Source organism: Anolis sagrei, chromosome 6, assembly GCF_037176765.1.
Source record: "Anolis sagrei isolate rAnoSag1 chromosome 6, rAnoSag1.mat, whole genome shotgun sequence".
Taxonomy (NCBI): domain Eukaryota; kingdom Metazoa; phylum Chordata; class Lepidosauria; order Squamata; family Dactyloidae; genus Anolis; species Anolis sagrei.
The window spans coordinates 77370682-77395372 of NC_090026.1; the positions used below are offsets into that span (position 1 = coordinate 77370682).

Genomic DNA, 24691 nt, shown 5'->3' on the forward strand with positions numbered 1-24691 from the left:
GAAAGAAAACAATGTATTACCTCTAAGTCAGAAAAGATTACATTTGTCAATACTCACTTGTCCAGTCTTCTTCAAAACAATGCAAGAAGTGAAATCCAACCATTATCAGGGCATGCAGAGAAATCAGTGCTATATACATCTGAAACAAAGTATACGTTTCAATCTATTTATACATCTTTGAAAATGATGTCATTCCATCCACAATCCTGCTGCATGGACAAAATTTCCAATGATGTTGTGAGTGAGAAGAATGGTTTTGCAGAGCTTTAGTCAAAAGATTCCTCAATGGCCAAACCAAGGAATACAATCACTGGGTATCATTGTTTATTTATTAAGTCATTTACACAGCACAAGAATTTAGCAATGTGATCTTTCTCTACTTTCTAGCTTTCGGTTCCATCCTCCACAGAATCAGATTTATTATCAGATCAAAGCAGCATATTTTTCAATATAATTTCTTTTTACGCTAGTGCTATTTAGCAAAGAGTAAGGACCACAGGCTATTCTACACACACACTCTCTCTCTCACACACACACAGACAAACACACCATGTTGTTCCCAAGAGTAAAAGGCAACTTCTTTTTGAGCAAATATGTACACATGGGGTTGGTAGGCATGTAAGTTGGCCAATACTGTGCCATGACATCTCAAACTATACTGCACTATACAACAGTTTATATTCCAATTCTATACAGTCATGTTATGCACAATGTGAGACTGTTCCTCCAAGATAATAGAGATTAAACAAATCTCTCACTGTCAGCTGCATTTTGTTAAAGTAGAAGAACCATCTTTAAAGTGGCTGCTTCTACTGAAGATAATCTTATGTCACACCATATTCTTCCCTCCAGCAGTTTGTCTTTGCAACTCTGTCATGTCTTTATTTGCAGAAATAATTTAGTAAGAACTAGCTCAGTCGCTCTTTTTCTCTGAAGAACAAGCCAAAGATCTAAAGAGCTTAACAGTAGTTGCCAATTTCTAGCTGAAGCTGAAATCCAAGACAAGCACTCAGGACAGACAGATATTATTCTAGCCATTATGATTCAAGATTCCTTATCTTCTACCTCATCTGCTAAATTACTTCAGGCAGAGAATGAATAGACCTAGGTATACCCTGTGGAATGCTACCTGGAATAAACTAACTCAAGAAGGGATCAATTTTCTCCCATTAAATTATACTAGACGCCATGAGATAACAGCAATTTCCCATCCAAATTAGATTAAAAGTTTTAAAATAGAACTATTGATAATGTTAGAAAATCTTAGTGAAATGGAGATACAACTGGAAAATTCCAAAGACATTCCAATCTGACCCTGTCTGCCAAGCAGTCAAGTCTTAATGCCAGTCAAGTTTTCCCTTCTCACTAGATTATACATGACCAGAGAAGGTGAAGCAAAAAAGTCTCCAGGCAACCAAAACAAACATAGTGTTTTTAAATAAGGGGTGTCAGTGGTGGTGGGGCTACCAGACAGCTTTGTTAACAGCAGAAAGATACAGCTGAATATGAGGGAAAATTGAGAAACAGATGAAATAAGATAGGCTTTAGAACTTTCAAAATATACAATGATACATGGAATAAAGAAAACAACTGACAATTACTTCCAAAAACCTGGCTTGATTCCTTAATTACTTTATCTCAAACATTTTGTGATGTCAATAAAGTGTTTTTGTTTCCCCAGGAATATTACACTATAATTATTTCAGTGGGCAAAGAAAAGAACACAAACAAGTCCTACTTGAAGGTCTCTGTTTGAACTACATCATAACAAATTCACTTGGTGAATTACTTACTGTAAACAGTACAAAGTACTTCTGGTTGTTCTCTCCTACACAGTTGTTAACCCATGGACAGTGGTGATCCATTTTCCGTATACATCTCTTACAAACACTAAAAGAAGAACCAAATATGTGTACAATACATTGCAATAAAATCCTGACAATTATCCAATATACCCCTCACTGTTTTAAAATAGAACTATCATAGAGAAAACACTGCCTCTTTTTCGAAAAGCTGTTTTCAAGTGACTTAAACTGAGGTCATATCATTTTAGAGGCCTAGCATTATTCATAATTGAAGAAACACAAGTTGGATTTGGAGCAGCATTAATAAGTGATAAACTACTGCAATATTGTCAGCCGACTCAGACATTCTTGTTTTGACTGCAATTATGTGAGCACAGCTCATCACAGAAGCTTAATCTGATTTATGTTCATTTAAAATCTTACCACATTAGAAAATGTTATTACTTCTTTTTGAGAAAATAACACTTGTATGAAGTGCAATTCACCGTCATACCATCATTTCAAGTCAGAAGTGCTCCCAGGAACTGGATCTATGACAATTGCATTAACTACACCCTGTAGTTTCTGGTTTCTCTCCTTCCAGCTATAAAAAAAACATAATCTAAAAAGAAAGTGGGGAGGACTGCAGGGCACATTCCAATTTCCACTAATTTAGTTTTTGTTGTGATGCATATACTTAGCTCCAAGTCAAAAGCTGATTATTTCTGTAAAGAGACTGTCACATTTACCTTGGGGTGGGCTTTTTTGGTATCTTTTTTCATACAAGTGACTGCATGTTTATCTACTCAAGCACTATTAGAGCACGCTTTCTTATATGCCTTTCAACACACAGTCAAAGTACATGTTTTAAAAAATAACTTGAGAATTAATGGCCACAAGTTTGACTTTCTGCATGGGTTTGTGGACTTACAGCCAGTATTATGGACACATCTACTCAAAGAAATGGTGGCCATTCAGAATGTATAAACCTGGCCTCTGATTCAAATGAGAAAGACATCTGTCCTGAGTCTAAGCCCATGGAAACAATAATGCCAGCATCACAGAGACCATGATTCTGCAAGTATCTGACCCTGAAAATTATCTCTACATGTACATGCATACTTTGTTCCTCTTCTTAATAGTAATACATATTACTGTTGTTCTATGCCTTCTGACTTAATGGCAACCTATCACAGGGATTTCTGGAGTTGAGAATGTGTGACTTGATCAAGATCACCCAATGGGTTTTCATGGCCAAATGAGGAATCAAACCCTGGTCTCCAGAATCATAATCCAATGCTCAAACCACTACACCAAACCGGCTTTCAGTGTGATACACACAGGTAAACCTAAAGACCAGTTAAACAGGATCTTAAGAGTTAGAAGAGATCACATGGGCCATTGGGCACAACCCCCTGCCATGCAGGAAAAGCACTGCAACAATTGGCCACCCAGCCTCTGTTTAAAAGCCTCCAAAGAAGGCGCTTCCACCACACTCTGAGGTAGTGAAATATATGGAAGTCTGTTAAACAGAAAGCATGGCTGTGGGGCCTAATATGTGGCCACCCCCAAAATCCACCCAATTATGCAGAACTTCCAGAACAACTACAGCAGAGGCAGGCAACTTTGCTGAGCCAACCTGGTCAAAATCACTATTTCCCTGCTACCTGTTTTACCTACTTCCTTACACATACAGCAACACAGGGAAGTAAGATCATAGATTACCGATATGGTACATGCATGTGGGTTTCTTTTTCAAAATGTTTTCAGTCATGGCTAGGGGAACCGTGCCAAATCCCAGTTCTACATGGAGTTAGGGACAAAAAGTATAATCAACAAGGTAGAGATCTCCTCCTTGAGCAAATTAAATACTGGAAAGTCACACCAAGCTACCATCTGATAACAACTGGAAGTATGTTATAATCAATGTCAATAACATTCCTCCAAGTATTAAGCTTGGGATATGTTGGAAAATCATTATTTCAATGTATCAATTTTATAAGAAAAAGTGCTTATATCATCACAACAGCCAAGCGAAATAAGATATGTGCTTTGTTCAGTTCCCAACTGAACACAGGGTTAAACCCCTGTGCCGGCAAGACTGAAGACCAACCGGTCGCAGGTTCGAATCCAGGGAAAGCACGGATGAGCTCCCTTCTATCAGCTCCAGCTCCTCATGCGGGGACATGAGAGAAGCATCCCACACGGATGATAAAACATCAAAACATCCGGGCGTCCCCTGGGCAACGTCCTTGCAGATGGCCAATTCTCTCACACCAGAAGCGACTTGCAGTTTCTCAAGTCACTCCTGACATGACAAAAAAAAAAGTTCCCAACTAATTCACTTGTCACCAGTATAAACAAACAGCAGCAGCCACAATAACAGGACTGAACCTAGGAACTCAAATTTAACAAGTCCATGTTCTGCAATAAATTTGTAAAGCAGCCTCCAACTTCACACTAATATTATGTACAGGATATTTTCCCCTTTCAGTCTTTTTATTTACAAACTTTTCTTGCTTAGCCTGTCTGTAGCATACTTGTTTTAACACTGATATAACATAAGAGGACCTTTATAACAACAACAGTAGTAATAATAATACCTGCAGTGGTGTGCTCTGTCTGGTTTGATACTACAGCATTTTGGACACTTGTAAACCACCTGTCCTGGTTTCAGCTGTAAACTTTCTATGAATTCCTTTGTGGCATTGCCTTTGGGAACAGCACCCTGGAAATGAAAATATGACAGAGCACTTTTAGTAATCAGAAAACTTAGTAGGTCCCATTACAAAGGTGCTGTATATGGATGCATCTCCTAGGTTTTAAGGAAGCCAAATGGTAAAACTGACAGGTTGGCGTTAGTACCTCTTTACTAAAAGTTCAACATAAAACCTCAGGTGGGAAATGGAAGAATAACATTTAATGAGTGTTCATCACATGTATCAAAAATACAAGGAGAAAATATAACAACTATAGGAACACAGATGTAATCAAAACCTCAGTTATAACTACTAATAACTTAATGCAGGGCATGGGCATTGTGTGCCTTGTAGGTTGCATAGAGCACTTGAAACCACAAGTAAAGCCCCTGAAAACTGTCCTAAAGCCGCCCCCCCCCCCCAAATGGTGTGTGTATGGGAAATCAGGGTGATTTTTAGTCATGTTTGGTAGCAGTATTTGCATGAATGTTGCAGCACTTTTTCAGGTTTCATGCTCAAGTGTACCTAAGCCACTAAATCAATGGTTCGAGAACCACTGCACTAAATGAAGACCTGACCAATCCCCACTATCTTCTCAGGGAAGCCCTCACATTTAAACACATGCACTCACAAAAAGAGACTGAACTACAATGAAACAACTATAAACAAATAATTGGAGTGTGCAGCAGTATAAGTTAGGATAGGAAAACACTTGGCTTTCCAGATTTTCATGGCTGCATCTCCCATCAGCCCTAGGTTGCCTTAACAATGAGAAGGCTGATGGGAATCCCAGTCCAACATCTAGAAAGCATAATGTTCTCTATCCCTGGATTAGAAAGATGTAGTTTAATTACTCTTTGGGCATATAAACATTGGGCAAACTATTTGTTTATGTGAACTTTAAACATGCTCTCTGGCAAATCTTAAAGTGCTAAAATGCACTTTGATTAGACTTTTGTCATATAATAAATCAATGCATGCAGAGCACTAATAAGAAAAGCTCAAGTTTTTTTTTTCAAAATACAATTTGCTTGCAATTATACTTCTTTGAAGAGGCAGCACACAACAGGTTTTTCCAGCTTTTTTGTTCACCATGTCATGACATGTCAGGAGCATTATCTATACTGCTGAAGAGGACAGAATTGAAAAGTTTCCCTTTCTCCTTCTTTTGTATTCTCAGACTTATTCAGAAAATACCTAAAGATCACCTTTTTGAAACAACTATGTTTCAAAAATGTAACATTTCATCTCAGTCAAAGAAGGAACATTTATACAAACCTTGTCATTCAATTTGCTCATGAAATCACACTAAAGAACAAATGATGGCAGCTGGTTAATATATTTTCAGTGACAACACTTACCGGATCTGTTACCATTGCTCGCATATGTGAAGCCAGAGCCAGGAATGCCAAAGTGTTGAAAACTATTCCGTTGATCACACTGTAGATATAGTCTCTTGAAGGAAGCAGCATAACAAGGATGACTACAAAATCAGCATAGAAGACCAAAAACCAGGTGATGACTCCACAGGCGATACCACAGCCATCTCGGATAAACCACATGGTTCCCGAAGAACCGTTGTTGGGAGGTGGGACACACTTGTCCGGCTGGAGATATTCCGGTTTCCTTTCAATGTCTCTGAAGCGGTGGACTGGAGTAATCATCATAGACTATAATGTCCATTCTTGGATCTGAAAAATAGGTGTTGATGGGGTTTTTTCTCCTCTCAAAAGTATTCCACTTTGCAAACTTAACTGAGGACTTTCTGCGTTGACATGCAGCTCATGGATGGAATTATAACAAAGGGCAGACTGAAATAAAAGCAAGCTCAGTAATGGTGGGTAAGGGATTCAGCATGCCAAAAACCCCTGCTATCAATCACTTCTCTCTTTTCTTTTTTACAAAATTATCACACCCCAACCTAATCATATTTACATTACACCTAATAAATGCTTGACATATTGTGGCACAATTTAAAAATGACAAGAATAAAAATTAGCATAAAATATGAATTTTAGCATCTTATTGATTTTTAACATACTGTATATATACTCATGTATAGCGACCACATGTACAAGTTGTGGGCAGATTTTGGGTCAAAAATTATGATTTTGATATGACTCTAGGATAAGTCATGGGTCATTCCACAGAGAGAGGAAATCACCAATGCTGCTTCAGGGATCCACATTCCCCGTTTTGCCACCCAGACATTCAAAAAGGCCAGGAGGTGATCCATGCCAGACAAAGTACAGCAGGTCAGTGCTTCTTTTAGGTTTTCCTGGTGACTGACAGGTCATGCTTTCATAACTACATGCAGAGAAGATGATAAAAGTTAAGGTACAGTACTAATATTGGGTTGATTTTTTTTAATCTGCATTTTTAGACTTATAAATGAGTATACAGCGGGGGTTCTTAGTGTGCTCCATGAAGTGAGGGGCTCCACAAAGCATACTGAGGGGCTCCACGCTCCCTCCTCCTCCGCCTCCAAGACTTCCCTCCTCTTTCCTGCTCCTTCCTCTTCCACCACTTGCCTTTTTCCCTTGGCCCCCTCACCTTCAAAAGGCTTTTTTACTTGGGTTCCCTCACTGCAAAAAGCCTTGATTCCTCAGCCCCTTCACCACAAAAAGCCTCCCCCTCCTCCCTTGCCCCCAAAAGGCTTTTTCTTGTCTCTCTCACCCCAAAATCCTTTTTCCTTGCCTCCCTTGTTGCCAAAGCCTTTTTTCCTCATCTTCCTCGCTGCCCAGATCTTTTCCCTCTCACCTTTCTTGCTTCCAAAACCCTAATTCCCTCCCACTGCTCAGGGAGTGCTTTGATTGTGCTTCTCCTGCATGGCAGAAGGGGTTTGGTCTGGATGCCCCCTGGGGTATTCCACTGAAGTAGTGTTAAGTTTACATTGGTCAAAAAGTTTGCCCATGCTTGATACACACACACATTATCCTAACCTATCTGGTTTGTCATCGATCCACTCCTTTGAGCTTCACGCAAATCTACCATTTGCCAAATATATAATGCATAACCACCATATATATCAAATGGTAGATATACATTATATATAATATACTATATAAACATTTATTGGGGCTCCACGAGAAACATTTGATTCAAAAAGGGCTCTGCGGCTGAAAAAGTTTGAGAATCGCTGGTACATAGAGTAGTTATGGGTGTACTGAATTTCTGAAAAACAGATATTTAAGTATCTGAAGTACTAATATACCAATCTCTCTACTGTCTGGGTGCTATAGTAAATTTAAAATGATAACAAAACCAATTATAATCGTTGAACAAATCTTTTCAAATCAACATCCATGCATAAGTTAGTCAACATTTCTTCTACAATTATACCCTCATATTAGGAATATTGGGAATTATGTATTTTTCCTCCTTAAATCCATAATCATAACATTCAACAAACTTAACTACACAATTTCTAGTAGCCCTTGGGGAAAACTATTAGCTTTGGTGACTCAAAACTCACTGGTTCGGTTCACTTAGCAGCATATTTTCATCTTTCATCATGGACTTATCATTGCTCCTCATTCCCACCAGGTACCCAGTGCTAACCAGGACTAATCTTCAGAAGATATTCCTTACTCCAACTCAGCAGGCCCACAGACTTGGCAATGCTTTGACACAGATTTACCTGTTTCTGTAGTGATCAGCATTCCCTTTTTCTTAAGCAATGTGACCCATCTAGATATCATATGGCTATTTTCTGCCATTCCTTCCTATACTTGGTTATCTTACAGATAAGAAACAAAGCTTTATGGAATCCAGTTTGCAGTAATGGAAAAGTAATTTTTAATCTCTTGTCTTAGGTTCTGAATATTATATCTAAAGGGGAAAGCCAAAAGCTAAATAGAGAAGCCTCTATAAGAACAATGAGGGAATCCAATTGTTTCAAGCCTACCAAACATGTTTAACCAGGCACAAGAGTTTGGAAAGTAAAAGGCTGGTATACATCCTAGGGGAAGCAAGGCCTCTTTAAATCACTATCAACACAACCTAATGCCTGCTTTCAGTTTGATAGTGTTACTCTAGTTACAGATAATCAACCATCCCACAGTATTTTGTTAAATGTCAGAGTGGCATTGCACAAACCATCTTATAATCAATCCTGTCAATATAGTATAAAAACAGTACTCACTCCATGATTGGAGGGAACATATATTCAGTTCATGCCAGCTTTCTGATCCATCAAGATGGGATATTTGTTAGTCAACATTTATAGAAGTGTTTTATGTACAACCTGAAACTGGCCAAGCTGGCTAAGGGATTTTGGAAAGTGTTGTCCCAAACCCTTGACTTTTCCAAACTCTGTTTTTTGAGAAAAATCAAGAGTATGAGATTGTGGCTACCCACCCTAAATCTGAAGGAAAGACCAGGCTATAAGTAATAAATTTATAAATGTGCACAACACATTAATAGTCTTGCTGTACTGATGTTTTTGTTTTTATTTTTGGAAGATCAAAGTTTATTTATTTTTCTACCAGCATACAAAAACTTATTGCACATCAAACAACCAAAACAAAAATAAAAATACTCTAAGGACTAACGTATGTAGTCTATACAGAATAAATTTTCTGGAAATTGATCTTTTCAGTAGTTCTGGTTTGTCTTATATGGACATGACTATTTCAGCTTAAATGTTTTAACTAAAGCTGTGTTTGATTTTTAAATACTGTACAGTTTAATAAATAAATCAAACAAAGCCTCAATCTAGAACAGTCACTGCCAGTACTGATGTTTTTTAAAAAGGTAATAGGAGCCTTGGCAGAACTAATACTCTTAGTACTTTGATCTTTGGAACAAGGGTCGAGACAGTCTCCATTGAAAAGAGTGCTTGTACCCAGGCACACAGTAAACATTTCAGTGGTATTTTGAAATTAAACAATCACAAAAGCCAAGACAGTTATTGAAAATAATGGAGATTGCATTAGCTTTCATCTAACCAGGTAGGATCGGGTCACATTTTGTTGCAGACTTCATCAGACTTATAAGGTAGGCCTTTTCCAACACTGGTCATTTGAAAAGTCACAAAGAATGTATCCACATTTTCTCCATCTGCCACATATAAATTTCTTCTTGTTTATTCAAAGAAATTACACACCTGGGACTAAAACTGATCCAAAATGCTGCATTTTGCTGTTGGGAACACATTGTGGATCCCACCAACTGAAATATATTAGGACAAAAATTGTGATGTCATTTTGTGGTCAATTCATTTAAATCCACAGATTCTGCATCCATGGATTCCATCATCCATGACTTGAAAATGTTCTGGGGGTGCCCTTTTAAATAAGACATCCCACTTCATGACACAATTTTATATAATGGGACTTCGTCTTCAAGGGAGTCATGGAAGCAAATCACAGTGGACACCAAAAGCCCACTGTACAATGCAGAGATGCTGGACCAGGCATCCAGATGCAAAACAATCCCTCTCCTGTTGGGAGAGGCATTGGAAGAAAAATGTAACCTGAAACTCTGTCTGTGCAAATGTAAATTGCAATTTACTAAAATAGTGAAATGTCCTGTTCATGAAGGTGAAAATATACAATTACTTGCTTTAGGAAATCAATTCCCACTGGCAGGAGAAGAAAAAGCTGGAGGGGGTAGTGATTCATTTCACCTGCCTTTCATGCAGTCAGTAACATTATTGTGCATCAGAGGAAAATCTGAAATGATGATTTCACAGTGACTGAGAATGATCACTGGGCATGTGAGATATGGGGATAGCTGCCAAAAGCTGCTCATAACCTTGAAGTCACTGATTCATTAAAATATTTATCAAGTACAAGCATAACTGAACAACAGCATCTGGAAATGACTCCAAATAGACATGGAAGAAATTCATCCTGCAACCGGAATTCTAAAACTAAAGGTAGGAAAGCATCAACTGCATGGTCACCTGATCCTACTCAGAAAAGAACAAATGTAGATATAGATGTCATGAACAAGAATACACATATTTAACTGTAGGAAATCCAGAGGCATAATTCGGGAATTCAAAAGCAAAGAAACAGTACAATAAATGTTTGAAGTGTTCCATACACAAAGCATTCCTTTATGGCATAATCTATGGAAGTCTACCAAAGTGCAAATGAGGAAATGAGGGCTAATAACTTAGAAGAGACACTTAGCCTAACTCATGTGGGTTCAAACCTGCTACAAACAATGCTCTCAAGCAAATCCACAAGCAAATCCACTTCAGTAGAAATATTAGATGCACTTCTAGATGTAGTATTATACGCAGAAAATTGGTCTTGCACCTCAAAATTAGAAAGCCTTATAAGCAGGCCACAAATGATGAAAACAGCAAAATCATCTGTTTACTTAAATTCAGAGAAGCAGTGGTGATTTGCTGCAAATGAGAGCCTTTTTATTATTGGCAAGTACTCCTCCCATTATGGATTACGAAACATTCCTCTTCTAGGTGTAAGAAGTAACCAGAAGCCAAGAGAGAGTTGGGAAAGACTGATTTAAGCAGTCTATGACACAAATCTGAGCTTCCCCACTCATCCACATCTAATTTTCTTTTGCTTCTGTAGTTTCAGCAGCTGATTCAGAATTTGGCAAAAGACAATTGGATGAATATGAGTAACAGACTCACTATTTCTACTCTCCACTATGATTCCTGTCATGCTTTCATTAGAAGTCCATAATATGTCAATAGTAAAAATAGTCTTACAGGGATCTAAAATACCTTAATGAATTAACTTGCTATTACAGAAAAAGAGTCCTTAAACTCTCGACATTCAAATTTGGGATTTTACTGGGAGGAATGTCTTATGAAATTAGATAGAAAAGGGAAGGAAGGGGATTAATTCTGCAGAATTCTGAGGTTCAGGCTTAAATGATCAAATAAAAGTAAAGAAAGCAAATATAATTTTCTACCTTCAAGATGCTCGTGCTTTTGAAAGCTGTATTAAGCCCAGACACTCTGGATCAGTTCCTCCAAAATATATACAAGAAGCAAATTAAACAAGTTATTAAAATTGGCTCAGTGTGCAAGACAGCACTTAAATTAACAAAAATATAGAGTGCCATCATAATTCATGTCTGGAAACAGATTCAGAACAGACTTTTATAATCATCTATTTGACAGACTGTTTCCTAATGTATAAGAAAAAGATCCTGAATAATATTTTCTACCCTTCTCCTATTTAAACATATCTAGTTATCTTTGTAGCATATATTGGTTTAGAGCCAGCTCTAGTGTTTAAAAATCTTTTGTCAATCACTTCTCAAAATAATTCCAAGTAATTTGGGTCAAAGTTTGAATGAAATCATATATACTGTACTTCTGAGGTTTTTGAACCCGTGTTAAATCCTCTAGGAAACAATGTGGAAAATAGAAATGCTTGGACTTTCTTATATCTAATTCCCAAGTTTAGAGATTTCTGCTACACAGATTGACTGAAGGAAATATTATTATAATTTAAGAAGCAATGGCAAACTGGAGTGTTGTGTGGTTTTCAGGCTGTATGGCCATGTTCTAGCAGCATTTTCTCCTGATGTTTCGCCTGCATCTGTGACTGGCATCTTCAGAGAATCCTCTAAAGATGCTAGTCACAGATGCAGGCGAGATGCAGGCGAAATGCTGCTAAGAGCACGACCAAACAGTCCAGAAACCACACAACACTCCAGTGATTCCAGCCGTGAATTGCCTTCGACAATTCTATGGCAAACTGTTTTCCATTGTGCAAGCCCTAATTTCTTCTCATTGCTTTCAAACTTTGGAGGGAAAGGCAAGTATTACAATAGCATTAAGAAAGAGAAACCGTTTTCTTAAAGATTAGCACTCAAATAATTTCCTTTCAGCATAGAATGTAACGTAATGCAATGGTTTACTGCACTGACAACATTATGGGTCCAGGTATTTCAGGCTCATCAAAACAATAATGCAGGCATATGTACAGATATCAGATTTATAGGACTGGCATTAAGGTCTATTCGTGACCTGTTATTTCTAACACACCGGAACTATAAAAAAAAAGTAAATCTTCTGAAACACCCTATGAATGACTCATTTATCTTCAGCCTTTTGTGTGCGTTAACACATAAATCCTGCTCTTCAAGTAACGCCTTCTCAGTTATAGGATATAATTATTATCTCTTGCTATTAATCCAGGTGGGGTGTCCTTAATCCACTCTCATCCAAATGTGTTGCTCTTCAAACTTAATTTTTTTCCTAACCACCAACAACCATGATGACTAGGGAAAGTGGCAGCCCAATCTATCTGGAGGGCAATCAGGATTGGGGGGAACAGTTGGTAAACTGGCTGGGATTTCTGGGAGTTATAGGCCAAAACACCTGGGGACCCACAGGTTGAGAACCACTGCTCTAGAACATGGTCATACAGTCCAAAAAAACCTACAACAACCCAATAATAATAACTTTATTTTTGTCCCACGCCTCCATCTTCCCGAAGGGACTCAGGGGGGGGGGGCTTACACGGGGGCTTACACGGGAACAATGTGAAGTCCTGGTTCTACAAAAGATAGCACTATAGTGTGTCAGAAACATACTAGTTTATTATGACACAAATATGCACAAACTACAGCGTGATGCATTCACTGGACTACAAATATATGACCTAGACAACCAGTGGAGTACAGTTGTTTGAGCATTGGACTATAGACTATGAGTCTATAGACACCAAAGTTTGAATCGCTGTTCAGCCATGGCCTTGGACATCTCACACTTTCTTTTTTTTTTTAAAATATAAATCTTTATTGAATTTTCATAATATACATAAATTAAAAGCAGGTTTGAAAAGGAAATATGGGGAGGAAAGTTAGGGTAGGTAGAAGGGTTTTAGGGAGGGGGGGTAGAATTGTGCATTATATGAAGGGGGATGGGCGTGAAGGGTAAAGGGTATCGGGGTAGTGAGGGATAAGATTAAAAGAAGAGAGATTCAGTCTTAAGAGAGATTTGTGAGGTGCTTCGAGTTGGCTTCCAAGAGTCTTCGAGGGTGGTCTTCTCCTTTTCTTTCTTTGTTGTAGTCTTCTTTTTGTTTCCTTTGGGTTGTTTCTCCTTGTGGAGAGTCTTCTTTGGCCCTTTTTCTTTTGTCTTCGTTATCTTATCTATTACGTTTGTTTCTTAATATTTTCCTTTTATTTTGTTTTGTTATTTTAGATACTCGTCAAAATTTGCCCAGTCAGTCTCTGTCTCCTCTATCCCCTTGCTCCTTTGTAGAAGATGACTTAGTCTATCCATGTTTCTTACTTCCAGCATTTTTTTCTTCCAATCTTCTATCGTAGGAGTCTCTTTCCTTCTCCATAATTTTGCGTAGCATATCCTCGCTGCGGTGGTGGCAAGGAATAACAGTTTATCTATGTTTCTTTCTAATTTTTTTTTGGCAACAAAACCCTGTGATAGGTTCAACTTAGTGTCACCATAAGCCAGAAATGACTTGAAAGCACGCAACAACAAATTACAAACTACAGTACTACAGGCTAAAACTGGAAATTGCTTTTAACAGAGTGAAATTAATTATAATGGAAGCACAAAAACATTCCCTGAATACAGAAGAACTAATCATAAGAACAACTGACAGTCAAATGGGGAAATATATACTTTGGGAAGGATAACCTATAATTCACACTCAAGCTCCAAGATACTAAAATCTTCTAATGAAAATCTATGCTGGAACAGCATATAGTAACTATTCTATGAAAGTGCTTCATTTAAATGCATACATAAAATCAGGTACTGAATAAAACAAAGTCAGCTACTGAATAAAAAAAGTCTGAGAGATTGTCTGTCTGAAAGATACAACCCCTGCCAGTATGACACATTAATATTAAATCAGAAGGTGATGATGAGGGGATGTAGCACATATAAGCAACATAAAGTATTTGTGCAATTTGGGACCATTTCAAAGTTCGTTGGTGCATTAAGGCTACTACTACCGGCCTCTTTGCAGGTTGGATTTCTGGACAGACCAAACCATACTGGAAAACATAAGCTGCTTGAAATCTTTTTAAAATGTACCCCCACTGTAATTGTCTTGCATGTGAGTCCAAACCAGGAGGGAGTTCCATCCCTTCTTCAGCAACATACCAACTTATCCCTATGCAATTCCTTCTTCAAGATCACACAGTGAGTTTTTATGACTGCAGGGATATTTGAACTTGGGCATCTGACACTCTTCCATCTATTCTATATATTATCATGATACACACTATCTCAAGTGGCAAAGCATGGGTGCAAAGAACTGAAGAACATTGGTAAATAATGTATCACATGGTGTTTAGGCATTATCAACTGATGCACCAGGGAATAAGAATATGGAACACAAAATGCTTTTTATGACTCGCAATCCAACCTATAGGTATGATACTCAGTCAAAATGTCTATCTAAGTTATTTAAAGAGTTCACTTACATATGAAAGATCACCGCAAAGTTTGTTGATGATGTTTTGAGTAACCATTTTCCATGGAAAGTCTTTAGCTTCTTTTTTCTGATCAAAAAGTAAATTTCAGATTTACATGGATCAGGATATTTGCAAGACTTGGAAGATCACTTAACACTGGATCAAAACAAACCAATTAATTAAAAAGCCTTTTGGAACCACCAGTTCAGCAAAACGAGATGATGATACAATATCATATCTCAATTCACAGCAGTCAGCAAAATGCTTTCAAATGCTAATGTGTGGTAATTCATGTGTGATCAGGTTACAGTGGGACAGATTATGCAGATGGTATACTTCACTTTCTCAGTGTTACGGACCATTATTCCTTTCTGCATCTATGAAAGGCACAAAATTGAGATACTTTTTTAGTGGAGTCTAACAGATATGTGAAAGGACACTGTGAGAAAAGAATACAAAAAGGTACTATCTGCATTGATAGATTTTTTTTCAATGTCAGAAGCGACTTGAGAAACTGCAAGTCACTTCTGGTGTGAGTGCTAGATGAAACTGAATAATAGATGAAACTGTTCAAACGAAGGACGGATGAGAAGTACAAATAAAAATGGGAAGAAATTGTGTCCAAACCATGAATACAACTGTTAATTTGTGTGAAGGTACAAGAACTGATATAATATTCAATGCAGAGAAACAGAAGACAACAAAAAGGTAGAATAAGAGACCACTTCCACAAGATCCAAGAAATCAAAGAGAAATTTAAGCCAAGAGTGCAGATGTTCTATCAACACAAGGGAAACACACTGCATGATCAATAATAAATAAAAAGTAACAAAACAGAATCCATTCAAATTCTTAGTAAATTCTATCAGTAAACATGGAAAGCAAAAGACTGGAAGATTCCACAGACTGAAAAGGCACAGTTTCCAAGAAATTGGATTACAATCATAGGACTATTGAATTAATTTCCTAGGCAAGCAAACCAATATTCAAAATTCTGTAAGAAAAGTAAGAGTCACAAGGGATCATTCCATAAGTATAAGTTGAATAAAGGAGTGCGTCAAAGATTTTCAGAATAGTAAATTGCTAAAACAACTGCCGATTACAATTTGGTGTGTGGAGAGCAATACAATTTTAGTGCAATAGCTGTGGTGTTAACAAGGTGAATTTGTGACAACACAGGAACTGAATAAACTTAATTACAAGTAGATTATTTGTGTTGCAAACAAGTTCAAAGACAGAGAAAAATGCAATCCTATACATGTTTACTGAAGAGTAAACTTTGTCAAATTCTGTGGGGCTTCCTTCCAGATAATATATATAGGACTGCAATCACAGTGGCTTTTAGATAATGAACATGTCAGTTAAATAATAAACAAATGAACAAATTTGCGTTCTCAGTTATGCAGTTATTCACTCTCACCTAAGCATGGGAAATCTTAAATTTTGTAACTTTGGTTTGTCCTGAGTCAGCATAAAAAACAGAGTATAAAAAAACATTGCAATTATGAACATTGCTTTTTTCCCCCTCAAGGGAAAAAGAATGTTCACCTCTTAAAAGTTTGCTATTATTCTGAAATTGTGTCATGATAGTTGAAGTGCTACTAAATTGCTTTAATTCTGTAGATTTTGTTGCTTTGTTGCCCACTCCTGTTGAGGAATACTCAAGAAAATAATTCAAAAGTGTCGATATGTGCAAAACTGTCAAGACTTGTTCCAAGTAGTAGGCATATTGAGACTGAGGAGGCATTTGCCTCTTCAAGTGTCAAAGTAAACTGACTGGTGAAGAAGTACAGAACACTTTGATTTGGGGAAAGGAGGGGCAGCACTTACTGCTTGGGTCAGACAGCAAAATGCATTGGGCCAGTTTTGAACCCAGGTGAAAAAAAACTGAAGATCAGTGACAAACTCCTGAATTTTTCAAAGATATGGGTTAATGGTAAATTGTCAATTTAGACATCAAAAACTGAGTGCAGTGCCTCCTTAGCATTAGGAAAAAAGATGTGTTCCATTGAAAAGCACTATTTGTTGCTATAACTGAAGAATTTCTAATAATATCAATCACTATCAATTTAAGAATGAAAGAAAGAAGCAACATATAGCAGTTCTTATCAGATTCAGTTGTGTTTATTACCAAAGTATATAGATGCCAGAACAATACAGTACAGATTATTATTAATCAGAATATGTAGTTTTACCTTATGCTTCTGCAATTAACACTAGCAGATATTAACTGTGGCAATATTAAAATCAGATCTGGCCCTTCAACACGTCAGAGCAACTTCTTGGCTTAGTATTAAGGCCAGTTTATGACAATATTCCACAGTTAAATACAGGACTATGTGATAGGGATGTGTCCAGGCCATAGTTCTTGCCTTGTGAAATCTCTGTTTCCCTTAGTGCTTATCTCAAAATACCATGCAGTTCCTTCTCCAGGAAGTGTAGCCTTAGTTCCACACCCAAATGCAAAATCTGAACAGAATTTCAGGGCAAGCTCATAACTATTCCATGTAAGTTCAGTCGAAATAGAGCAATTGATGCAGAATCATTCAGAAACTTTAATTTAAGCAAGTATTTGATTCAGAGTTTTCCAAGTCCAGTACTAATACCTTATACACTGCGCTGCACTGCTTGAATTAATTTGGGAGTACCCCGAAGTTCACGCTCTAGTAGTAGTGTGCTCTTTAATATTTTCTTCATTGGTCAATTGGCACCTACCTAACGTACACCTGCATATACTATTGTTTTCCTTCAGAAGCATCAAATTATCACCATATTGTGAAAAGTGATAAACCCTAAGGCCATTAAGAAGATGCTCTTTACCTGGGAAAAGTGTGTGCTTATTTTCCTTCTTGTGGCAAGCTGAAATATTTTTATTCAGGCAGGCTATCAAAGCAAAGTTTTAAGAACAGGCAAGGGCTACACAGTGTTCTGAACTGTTTTTACTTATTCATCTTACTGAGATTTTAACTGAATTGTTTTAGTAATTGCAACATTTAATTCTATTTTAATATTTATATTTTGTGGGTTTTTAAACTTTATGGTTTTTAAGGTTGTGAGTTGCCTTGGGTCATGGTCCTGAGGGAATATTTGGGGTATTACTACTAACAGCAACAATATCAATAATAAACAGCACCAATGCTGTTTATGACAGGGGATGGCAAGGGTCTAGTTATCCTGATCAATAATCCAGCCTGGATCAAAATGGTATTAATTTCTATTGTTTAAAAAAATGAAGTGCACAACTAATTACAAACCTTGCCATGGGTCAAAAGTCTCAATGGTCCATAACCTACAGTTTGAGAATCACTGTGATAATGAAAAAGCCAGTGTTGTACACTAGTTTCAATGTTGAAACAGGACTCAAAACACTTGATTTCAAATCCCTGCTCAGACATAGAAAATCACTGGGAAAATCACAGCCTTAGATGAAGACACTACCAAAACTATTCTGAATATATCTTGCCAAGAATACCCTATGAAAGAGTCACTATAAGGAGGAGTCAACATGAAAGCATACAACAAATTATAATGAAAATGAACAAGGTGTTGACAGCATTATTTATTTATTTATACTCCGCTTTATCTCATCAAAGGGGATTCAAAGTGGTACCCAAAAGTCGTGCCTTGGTCTTGACCACTTGAAGCTTGTATCTCCGGTACTACAAACTCTGTTCAGTTAACATATATTTTGGAAAACTTTTATCTTTAGCTTGGAAGTAGAGTGATAAGTTGTAATACAGAAAATGCTATACTCCTAGATTGTATGGAGAAAAGGCTGGCAGTTTGGCTCTGCTGCATGAAGACACTGGCACTTGACATTTCTGGGTGTGTGGAGAGTAACTGAGAACAGGGCATTTGCATGTATCTTCACATGTCAGGCATAAAATGCTATCAAGACACTAGGGCAAAGGTTTCCAAACGATGTGTTGCGACACATTACTTTGTCAGGTGCAGTGTGTAGGTGTATCGCGCAAACCTAACAAGAAATGATAAAATGCTTGGAAATGCATGCTATTATCTTATAAATTACGTTTTAAAACATAGAAATGAAACATAGAAATGAAATCTTGATAAAGATTGTGTCTCCATGGATTTCATTATAACAATTCATGTATGTATCCATATCTCTTACAAGGGGTTGATTTAACTTCTGGTTTGCTAGTAAAACTGAATTGCTGTCTCTCGAAATAAGGCACATTTAAAAATGGTGTCACCAACATGAAATGTTTTTGAAGGCTCTGGATTAGATCATATGGACAACATGACCATGTCTGCTTCCTAAGCTGTCACATTACAAGGATACACTTTTGGTCCCAAGCCTTTCGGAGGGACACTCAACCCTCCCTCCCTTCCTAGGGGTGAGAAAAGCAGTATAGAAATACTGTAAATAAATAAATAAAATAAAAACCTGTGCCAACTGCTCCTATGCCATGATGGATCCCTGCCTTTGACATGTGACAGAGACCCCTTTCACACAGCTAAATAAAATCCCACATTTTCTCCTTTGAACTGGGATATATGGCAATGTGGACACAGATACCTCAGTTCAAAGCAGATATTGTGAGTTATTCTGCTTTGATATTCTGAGTTATATGGCTGTGTGGAAGGGCCCTGAGAGAATCTGCGAGTTAAACCAGTCAAAAGGAATGATAAATACACCTTAAATATTAAGTGTCCACACTTGGCTCAGTGACATGCCCAAAAGCACCCATTTCATCTACCTTCCCAACCTTTTCTCTGGCCATGCTCCACCTAAAGGTAAAGATAAAGGTTTCCCCTTGACATTAAGTCTAGTTAAGTCCAACTCTGGGGGGTGATACTCAACTCCATTTCTAAGCCGAAGAGCCGGCACTGTCCGAAGATACCTCCTAGGTCATGTGGCTGGTATGACTGCATAGGGTGCCGTTACCTTCCTGCCAAAGTGGTACCTATTGATCTACTCACATTTGTATGTTTTCAAACTGCTAGGTTGACAGACGCTGGGACTAACAATGAGAGCTCACCCCATCCTGCGGATTCGAACTGCTGACCTTCTGGTCAGCAAGTTCGTCTCCAAAGCCCCACCAAAGCATCTCTAAAATCCTGATGCCTGCCCCCCCCCCCCGTGACATATAATTCAAAAAGTTATTCACATGGAAGAAGACTAAATGGCCAGTGATTTGATCTAAACAAGCTTCCAAAGAACGTGGCCTCCATGAAAGAGAAGAATATGGACTCTTCCACACAGCTGTATAAAATCCACATTGAACTCGATTATGTGGCAGTGTGGACTCAGATAAGCCAGTTCAAAACAGATATTGTGTATTATCTGCCTTGATATTCTACGAGCCCTTCCACACAGCCATATAACCTGGAATATCAAGGAAGACAATCCCACAATATCTGTTTTGAACTGGGTTAGCTGTCTAAGTCCACAGTGAAGGAACAAAAGAGAGATGGAGGGAAGGAAGGAAAGAGAAGAGGAAGGATGGAACCAAAGAGCAAAAGGAAGGGAGGAAAGAAAATAGTAGAGAAGGAAGAAAGAAGAAGGGGAAGAAAAAGAGGGAAGGAAGGAGAGAAAGAGGAAGGGAAGGTTGGCCACAGCAGCTAGTGTATGTATGTTTGTATATATAAATATACACTAGCGGTCCCCTGCCATGTGTTGCTGTGGCCCAGTCTGGTGATCTGGAAAATAAAGTAATGTGAAAGTGTTGGTTTCTAACATATGTAGTGTCGTTCTGCTTGTGGGTAAACAGAATTTCTTGCCGTTTCTTTGCCAGTGTTGATGTGGAGATTGTCTGGTTTGCCTACTCTGGAACATGCAACATATCATTGTCCTTCTTTAGGGGTCCCTTTCAAATCTATGATGCTGCATCTGTCATATACATGTGTGTGTGTGTGTGTGCGTGTGTGAATGGCTGGATGGCCCTTTGTCAGGAAGGCTATGATTATGTTTTCTTGCCCTGGTGAAGGGAGTTGGAATAGATGGCCTTAAGGCAGCATTTCTCAACCTGGGAAGGCAAGACTCCGGAGGGGGGTGTCATAAGGGTCGCCGAAGATCACCAGAAAACACAGTATTTTCTGTTGGTCATGAGGGTTCTGTGTGGGAAGTTTGCCCCAATTCTGTCGTTGGTGGAGTTCAGAATGCTCCTTGATTGTAGGTGAACTATAAATCTCAGTAACTACAACTCCCAAATGTCAAGGTCTATTTCCCCCAAACTCCATCTGTGTCTATATTTAGGCATATTGAGTATTCGTGCCAAATTTGGTCCAGATCCATCATTGTTTGACTCCACAGTACTCTCTGGATGTTGATGAACTACAACTCCAAAATCAAGGTCAATGCCCACCAAACTCTTGTAGTATTTTCTGTTGGTCAGGGGAGTCCTGTGTGCCAAGTTTGGTTCAATCCCATCATTGGCGGTGTCCAGAATGCTCTTTGATTGTAGGTGAACTATACATCCCAGCAACTACAACTCTCAAATGACAAAATCTTATTTTTTTTTTTGAGTGATGGTCACACCTTGTGTTGTGAGACGTTTTGTTGCCAAATTTGGTGTGATTTTGTTCATTGGTTCTTTCGTTTTCGTCATTATGCACAAAGCATCTATATATATACACACACACACACACACAATCTGTCCCCTGCCACACGTTGCTGTGGCCCAGTCTGTGTATATGTGTTTTGTGTGTGCATATATATATATCTGTGTATATATGTGTGTTTGCATAAATATATGTGGGTGTATATATGTGTGTATATATTTATGTATTTGTTTGTTTATAAGTGTACATGCATATTGTGCATGTGTGTATATATTTGTGTATATATGTGTGTCTATATATGTGTGTGTATATATTTGTGTATTTATATGTGTACATGCATATTGTGTATATGTGTGTGCTTGTCTATATGCATATTTGTGTCTATATATGTATGCATGTGGATATGTATATGTGTGCATGTATATATGTATGTGTGTATTTGTGTGTCTATGAGTGTGTGCATGTTGAACACCTGGCGGGGACAAGAGACAGGGCCTTCTCAGTGGTGGCCTCTCGGCTGTGGAACGCCCTTCCTATGGATATTAGATCGGCCCCCTCCCTACTGGCATTCCGGAGGAGAGTGAAGACCTGGCTGTTCGAACAGGCATTCAACTAGGCAGTGCAACTGATTATTGGAACACGGAAAATGGATATGGAGACTGGATTCTGATTTTATTGATGAGACGTGATGGATTTGCTAAATTGATGTATTGATGTTTGATGTTTAATCGCTTTGCTTTTAAATGTCCAATGATTTTCTACTGTGTATATTGGAATTGTTGTTAACCGCTGAGTCGGCTAAGGGCTGAGAAGAGCAGTATACAAGCGAAGTAAATGAATAAATATATGAATGTATGTATATATGGTGTATTTTTTGGGTTTTTAAGTCTGTTCCGCTGGGGTTTTGTGTGTGTGTGTGTGTGTGTGTGTTTATGGGTGATGGGACACTTGTTGGCCTGATAGGTGTCTTGTGTCCAAATTTCGTGTCAATTCGTCCAGTGGTTATGGTTTGGGTTATGTTAATCCCACAAACGAGCATTACATTTTTATTTATATAGATATATGCATACACACACACATATACACACTGTGGATGAGGCCTCTAGAACGGTAAGAAAGGCAAGGCACCCTCTGAGGAAGCTTGCCATAGATGCAGGCGAAACGTCAGGAGAAATGCCTCTAGAACATGGCCATATAGCCCGAAAAAACCCACAAGAACTGAAGAAATTAACTGTTAGTAACTCATTTCTAAATTGGCTTAGAAATGAAATTGCCCCCTTGTGGGCGTGTGCCAGGAATCTACACGGTAGAATGAATGCGGTGTGACTCCACTTCCAACTGCCATAGCATCCTGGGTTGCTGTAATGTGGTGAGGCACCAGCCCTCGTGAGTAGGAGAGGCTATGGAGAGAGACCCTGTCAAGACACAACCCCGAGGATTCCACAGCAGATCAAGAAAGGGGTGAAGGGAGCCCTTGCTTCTCCCTCCTCCTCCTCCTCCCTCCCCTCCCTTCCAGGAAGAGGCGCGCGCGGAAACCTTACCCAGACTGCCGTGAAGGAAGCACCACGCGCTCTGCCGCCGCCGAGGAGGCCGCCTCCACTCCGCCAGGGGCCCGCGCTTCCCTGCCAGGGTCGACCTTCCACCTCCCAGCGCGGCGTTCCATCCGCCCAGCCGGGGAGAGCCCGCCCGCCCGGAGGGAGGGAGGGAGGCGGCGAAGGCTTGGCTCTTCCCTTTCACTCTGACTGCCGCCTCATTCGCGTTCTACACTGAGGGGGAGGAAGCCCGGAAGTGAGCCACGCTGAGGGAGGCGAGGCCAGGGGGCGGGGCCACCGTCGGCGTCGCTCACTTCCGGGCTCCCCCTCCCTCCCTTCACTCTGGCTGGCTTCTGCAGCAACCGCATTGTTGCTATCATGGCGCGGCTCCTGGCTCGCTCCGATTGGCTGCGCGCCCCCACGTGACGTAACCCGACGTGAAACCAACCCTTCCTGGTTACTATTACTTCCCTCGCGGACGCAAACAAAGCAGGAGGCAAAGTTGAGTGAGAAGGAGAAATGTGGAATGAATGCAACGGGGCACCGCTTTGACCACCATGCCTCATTGCTAGGAAGTTCTAGGAGCTGGAATTTTACAATAATAATAATAATAATCAACATCATAGAAGAAGAAAAGTGTTTTTTGAAACAGTTGAGAACCAACTTACTAATAGGTTGTTGTAGGTTGTGCAGGTACAACTGCACCAGGAGCTCCAATTTTGTTTGCTTTGCATTTAATGTTTGTTATAGTCCTGAGTTTCAGGGACTCTGCAGATAGGTGGCTTATTTTGGCTGCAATCATAGGGCAAGCCACCTGTCAATTATAGTTAGGTTCCCTGGTCTCAGGCCCGTAGCCAGGATTTTGTTTGGGGGGGGGGGCTGAGTTTGGTTCGGGGAGGGGGCTGAGTCTGAGTGAAAGAGGGTTTACCCTAGCAAATCTTTTGTATTGTTACCCCAATACCCCCATGCATATGGGATATATTGAGCACGGTGATCAGATCATGATATGAATAATCATAACAGTTTTAATAATGTACCAGTAAGGCCTTCTCGCGGAGCACCATCAGAATTTCAGGAGAGGGGGCTGAAGCCCCCCAAGCCCCCCCCCCCCCCCCCCCCGGCTACATGCCTGCCTGGTCTTGCCCCCTTTTTTGGGTTTTTGAGGGAATAGGAGCCTTTTTGGGTTCAGTCCACACAGAGAAGCTTTCCATGCAGGACATAATACCAAGATCTCCTGTAGAAAGCTTCGTCTTCTATGGCTTGGCTGGGGAGATATACAGCCTACAGCTTGGCCGGGGTTATACAGCCCACAGCTTGGCCGAGGACCATACAGGCTTACAGCTCCTTTGCTGAGAGACTTCAGCCAGCCATCACTGAAACCTGAACTCCTTTTTCCTCTGGAAGTCTACAAAGCTCTGTTTGGTAAAGGTCACTCGCGGAAGCCAGAAGCAGTTGGTACCGGGTGCAGGGGTTCCACGCCAACAGAGATAAAGACAGACTGCCCAGATTAGAAGTTAAGGATTTCCCAATTTGTTAAAATACAGTTTATGAAGATATTGCCTGTTCCCTGTGGACAAGATTGAGAGCCAATAGACTGTTAAGAAAGCCTTGAAGTACCTGTTTGTTTTCATCAATAATAAAGAACTTTATTGAACCTTTAAGCAATCTGAAGACTCTGTTTTAAGGAAATCCAAGGGCCTTTTAATCTGAGGCAGCCCCGGTTTCCCGTTGGGCACACGGAATTTATGTCCTGTCTACAGTCTTATGCACA

At 39.3% G+C, this 24691-nt stretch overlaps 1 protein-coding gene across 3 annotated transcripts in view; it reads right to left on the reverse strand.

Annotated features, from left to right (window-relative positions):
- The window catches only part of ZDHHC3 (zinc finger DHHC-type palmitoyltransferase 3), a 41633-nt gene extending 18440 nt beyond the window's left edge, over positions 1-23193 (reverse strand). The window contains exons 1-6 of one of the 3 annotated variants that reach the window (XM_060781776.2): positions 22930-23193; positions 14873-14950; positions 5845-6174; positions 4388-4512; positions 1794-1890; positions 58-139 (exon numbers count right to left, since the gene is read on the reverse strand). In XM_060781776.2, the coding sequence (XP_060637759.2) occupies positions 58-139; positions 1794-1890; positions 4388-4512; positions 5845-6150 (610 nt within the window). In that variant the 5' untranslated portion in view covers positions 6151-6174; positions 14873-14950; positions 22930-23193. The remainder of the gene's footprint in view (positions 1-57; positions 140-1793; positions 1891-4387; positions 4513-5844; positions 6175-14872; positions 14951-22929) is intronic. The other 2 variants (XM_060781775.2, XM_060781777.2) reach the window with 2 other exon arrangements.
- Positions 23194-24691: the final 1498 nt, after the last annotated feature.